Source organism: Gavialis gangeticus, unplaced genomic scaffold, assembly GCF_001723915.1.
Source record: "Gavialis gangeticus isolate Ggan-Ray unplaced genomic scaffold, GavGan_comp1, whole genome shotgun sequence".
Taxonomy (NCBI): domain Eukaryota; kingdom Metazoa; phylum Chordata; order Crocodylia; family Gavialidae; genus Gavialis; species Gavialis gangeticus.
This window is the reverse complement of record NW_017729006.1, coordinates 44,802,193-44,807,474: the sequence shown is the minus strand read 5'-3', so window position 1 is coordinate 44,807,474 and position 5,282 is coordinate 44,802,193. Positions and strand designations below refer to the sequence as shown.

Genomic DNA, 5,282 nt, shown 5'->3' with positions numbered 1-5,282 from the left:
CCCCCGCCAATGCAAAAGGGGGGGGGGGGGGACCAGGGCCAGCCATCTAGTTACAAATGCGTCCTGGAACAAAAAGTTTGAGAACCACAGGACTAGACTACAGGCAAAACAGGTTAGCATATCAGTCTCTGATGCATGCATACACCCACCACCAGCTCGCACTAGCTGAAACATCCGTGCTGCATCGGGCACAGCAGTGAATGGGACAACAGGACAGCTCTATCACGTTAGTTGTTGTGCTTGGCCGTCACTGGTGAAGGTACCCACAAACCCACCTTCCTAAGGCCCCTGTGGAGGCAGCCAGGCTGGCGAGACAGGGCAGAAGGGGCTAAGCCCAACTGAGACAGCGCCAGCGCCTCCTGCCCCACCCTGCCTGACCCACGCACTTACACTTTGAGGCCGGGCGAGTCCTCTGTGTAGAAACGCCACATACCACCGGTGCCTGCCGAGGTGGTGCGGCCAGCGCTCCGTGTGCCACAGCTCGCGTTCTTCCTGCAGGGAAACCAGGGCGCCCGGGCACCGCGTCACATCACGGCCCAGCCTGCCGACACCCGCTCCCCACCCGCAATCCCGGCCCGCCACCGCCGCCCACCCCCGGGCGGGTGGCGCTGCGTAGAGGGCGCGGACGCGCACGTACCTCTGTCGGACTGTGGAGCCGGCAGCTCGTGGCGCCACGGCCTTGCTGGGGGAGCGGCCGGCGGCGCCGACGTTGGTGGCGCTGGGGTTGGGGCCCGGCTGCGAGGGAAGAGACGGAAGAGCGGTGATTGGCGGGTGAGGGGGTCGCGGGGGGAAGGCGGGGATTGGGAGCAGGGACAAGGGCGGCGCGGCCGGGAACTCACCATGTCGACTACGGAGCTGGAGCGGAGCCTCTAAAGCCTGCGGCGTCCAGTGCCGACGTGTCCCGGCTCTCGCGAAGCCCCACCCCGCGAGCCGCTAAGACTCCGCGCCTGCCCGCGGCACTGCCTGATTCGCAGCCCAGCACACGGCGGCGCCCGAGTGGGCAGCGCTGCCTCTCCGCCAGGCGGCGGCCTCGGGGTACCCCGGCCGCTACTACAGCCAGCCGGGGTGTCGAGAGGGACGCCCGAAACGTGCAGGCAGTGCCCCGGGCACCTACGCGCGCTAAGGCTGAGGTGTCCCTGGCTGGCCCAGCGGCGAGGCGGGGCTGTGGCCGCGCATGCGCAATGGTCCGTGCCGCGTGGCCCGGCGGCAGAGGGCGGTCATGGCGGGGCCCGAGCCGGGTCCGTCTGTGCTGTTCCTGCACCCGGACCTGGGCCTGGGCGGCGCGGAGCGGCTAGTGGTGGACGCGGCGCTAGCGCTCCAAGCGCGCGGGTGCCGCGTGCAGATCTGGACGGCGCACTACGACCCGGCGCGCTGTTTCGCGGAGACGCGGCGCTTGGCAGTGCGCGCCGTCGGGGACTGGCTGCCGCGCAGCCTGGCCGGCCGCGCCCACGCGCTCTGCGCTGCGCTGCGCATGCTCTACGTGGCGCTGTGCGCGCTGCTCTGCGCCCCGCCACCCGACGTCTTCGTCTGCGACCAGGTGCGGCCCGCGGGGTGTGGCGGGAGCAGGGCCCTCTGGGACGCCGGAGGACCGCCAGACCGTTGCGCTTCAACGAGTGGAGCTGGCTGAAGTGACCCTGGCGTGAGCTGGGTAGCGTGCCCTAGACTGAGCCCTGTGCAGAGCAGCGCTCCCAGGGCACTCCCCAGAGGTGACCGAGCAATAGTGCGCAGGCGCTTGCGGTTCAAGTCCCCACAGCGTGATGGAAGTATGAGATAGGACTTGACCCTTATACGCGCAATGGCGAAACCACAAATCAGTCCTGAGCTTGCACTGGCTCTGTGTTTACAAAGTGTTGGGGCTTGGTCTGTGTGATACAGATTTGTGTGTCATCTGATTCTTGACATCATGATTAAATAAACCTCTCTCTTACTTTTTTTCTGTCCCACCCCTGTTGCTTAGGTGTCTGCTTGTATCCCAGTTCTTAAACTGGCCAGGAATCGTAAGAAAGTTTTGTTTTACTGTCACTTTCCTGATCAGCTTCTGACCAAAAGAGAATCTTTTCTTAAACGCATTTACCGCGCTCCGCTGGACTGGCTGGAAGAGTACACCACTGGCATGGCAGATTGCATTGTCGTCAACAGTGAATTTACAGCAAACGTCTTTGCGGATACCTTTAAGTCCTTATCTCACATAAAGCCTGACGTCCTATACCCTTCGTTGACTGTCAGTGCCTTTGAATCCATAGTTCCTGTAGAAATAGCAAATGTAATTCCCAAACACACCAAAAAAATGTTTCTTTCAATTAATAGATTTGAAAGGAAAAAAAATCTAGCGTTGGCTCTAAATGCCTTACATGATCTCCGTGGGAGACTTGTTGCTCAAGAGTGGGATGACATTCATCTAGTTTTGGCAGGTGGCTATGATGAAAGGGTGTTGGAAAACGTGGAACACTACAAGGAACTGAAGGATATTGTGACCAGACTTAATCTTGGTGAGCACGTCACTTTCCTGAGGTCTTTTACAGATGAACAAAAAATCTCTCTTCTCAGTAACTGTATGTGTGTGCTTTATACACCAAGTAATGAACACTTCGGTATCGTTCCTTTGGAGGCTATGTATATGAGATGTCCAGTCGTAGCAGTTAATTCAGGTGGCCCTTTGGAATCTATTGTAAATAATGTCACAGGATTTTTATGTGACCCTTCTCCAACACAATTTTCTGAGGCCATGGAAAAATGTGTGAAAGACCCTCTCTTAAAGAATACAATGGGAGCAGCTGGAAGAGCGAGAGTTATGGAAAAATTTTCATCAGAAGCATTCACGGAACAGCTGTACCAATACATATGTAGATTAACACAATAACAATTATGTTCTCTTGCACGTTTTAACCACTTGTTAATATGAAACTGTTGTGAAAGCTAACATCCAAAATAGCACGGGTATGATAAAATATTCAGAACATTTGAATTTATCTTTTAATTATGCTGCTTATGCTATGTTTGCTAGTTCTTGCCACCAAAGAAACCCAATCAAAGGGAATTTTAATTGAAGATTCAATCTGTCAAAAGGGTGACAGATTTGTTGTCGTAGTTGAAGGCCCTGATCAAATTCTTGTCCTATGTATGACATAATAGAAGGAACAATAACCATTGCTAGGCTTTCTAATTTCCTAAATTGTGTCCTTCATGACAGAAGTGACTTAAAATTATATAAAATACTTGCATAATAACTGCAGAGAAGTTTAAATAAGGATTGCCATGCATTTGGGGTTTTTTTTACTGTTGTAACTTATCCATAGCTTTCCATTTGAATGACTCTTTAAATGTCTGCCAGATATCTGTAGATTTTTCTTTTTGTTGTTTTTTGTTTTAATGCCAGTCAGTAGCTTCATCATCATCATGAGTAGTCCTAGACTGTGTTCTTCCTCTAATGGTATAATAGCCATACCTAACATTATGATCCCAGAACCTACTGTTTTTACAGAGCTAGCAGAACAATGAACTCAAAGATGTTAAAATCTCTTGAGCAAAAATGGGATAAGGAATCGCCTGCCCGTTAGAGATCTTTGAATACTGGCTACTACACTAACATTTTACTTTGCCACAGAATTGCTTACTATATTTAAAGAAGTTTTTAACTTCTGACTCCAAAGTTTTCAGTTTCTTAATTGTTTCTGTTAAACATGTAATTATATATTTTTTTATGAAATGATATTCTGACAGAAAAAGTGATGACTTCCAGCTTGCTAAAATAAATAAATAAATGGGATCAAATAAAATGCAATTAATTTTGTCTACTAGACCTTTCTCAATATGGTTTTCCTTAGCTGATTAACTCTCCCTCCCCAGCTGTAGCTTGAAGTGTAAAAACAGGTCTCTCGTCTTTCTTCCCTACCCCTTTAAAGTTGTATTTTATAGTCCTGAAGTGTGCAAAAATGGTCATCTGAATTAACATTTCCCACAATCAGAATCTTTGAAAATTATTTTTTAATAGAGGGTTTCATTTATAGCACAAATGAGATTAGGTCTTTAAAACAAAGGTGGTGCATGAGGTTAAAGCCAGAGAAGCTTATAGAACTCATGTCTATGGATTGCGGAAATTGGACAGACCAAGAACATAATATGGGTATGAAGTGAAATGCAGCCTTAAGTACTGATCGTGCAATCTACTCTAAGCAGATTTGAGTAGGGAGTTAGTTTCAGGATCAGGGCCCTAGATATATTTTGTACACAGTGGTTTTCATAGTGGGTGATGTCCTCCTGGTTGTAGACATCACTTGGAAAGATTACAAGGTATTGTTATTTTATGGCATCATATGGCTTTCTAAAATGTTCCTCTTAGTTTATTGTCTCTGTTATATACTGTATACCCTAAAGTTTATATTTTGACCAGAAAACCTGGTAGGGACACAAGAAGAGCTAACACTTTTATGTAATAAATTTGTGCTTTCCATCTGTGGACAAAGAACATCTGATTTTTTTTAAATACCTCAAATAATTTTTACTGATCTGTATTTACTTGTTTTTGTGAGTTTTGTTCTACAACACAAAAGTTGTATGTGATAAAATAAAATTACATTTAATCTTACAAAGGTAGGTCCTGCATAATTTCTTCATTCTTTTGAGACCTGGGTTATATGTACTTGCATATTTAAGGTAATTGGACAACAGGACAAATAATTTTTGGCAGTTCTTATTTTTGGTTCCCTAGAATGTAATGGCTACTTGAACTCCCAACAGTAGCAGCATGCTGCAGAGGACTAAGCAGCAGGCTAAGTAGGGTTCCAATCCTATCATTGTTTTGTGAAGTTTCAGCAAGATGCCATCTCTCACCTATCAGTCTTGCTGGTTTGTTTTGTAATTTTGGCTTCAGCCTTTTGCCTCTTCAGTTTGCTTTAAGCAAATAAAGTGTTCCTTCAAGTTCAGCATGTAAAGTTTCTAGTAAGAATGAAAATACAATTTTAAGTAACAAAGCACAAGCTAGTGAGTGGAAAAGCAAGAACCTGTTATCTCATGGTCAGTTAAGGAGACCTCTTCAATAGGCAGAATCCTTCAGGAGTTGGTTCACTAATTAGATGGTTGGCAGGTATTTCCACACAAATCCACAGTGACCTTATTTAAATCTACTTAATTTCACAGCATCTTGAGTAAGACAATTTATACTAGATTAGATCATTTCTACCAATGAGAATGTTGATGTCTCAAGCCATCAGTATCTTATAGATAGGCCTGTGCGAGTTGGCACTGATCCGATCTGGCTTTGGATCCAGCTGCTTCGGGTGGCA

At 47.7% G+C, this 5,282-nt stretch overlaps 2 protein-coding genes across 2 annotated transcripts in view; one reads left to right on the top strand and one right to left on the bottom strand.

The window, feature by feature from the left end:
- Window positions 1–857, bottom strand: part of SEC61B (Sec61 translocon beta subunit) — a 13,009-nt gene extending 12,152 nt beyond the window's left edge. The window contains exons 1-3 of the mRNA XM_019509158.1: window positions 840–857; window positions 638–735; window positions 391–492 (exon numbers count right to left, since the gene is read on the bottom strand). Of these exons, the coding sequence (XP_019364703.1) occupies window positions 391–492; window positions 638–735; window positions 840–842 (203 nt within the window). The 5' untranslated portion in view covers window positions 843–857. The remainder of the gene's footprint in view (window positions 1–390; window positions 493–637; window positions 736–839) is intronic.
- A 302-nt stretch (window positions 858–1,159) lies between these two features.
- Window positions 1,160–4,465, top strand: ALG2 (ALG2, alpha-1,3/1,6-mannosyltransferase). The gene is made up of 2 exons (XM_019509157.1): window positions 1,160–1,537; window positions 1,958–4,465. The coding sequence occupies exons 1-2, from the start codon at window positions 1,175–1,177 to the stop codon at window positions 2,858–2,860; spliced, it is 1,266 nt and encodes a 421-aa protein (XP_019364702.1). The 5' UTR covers window positions 1,160–1,174; the 3' UTR covers window positions 2,861–4,465.
- Window positions 4,466–5,282: the final 817 nt, after the last annotated feature.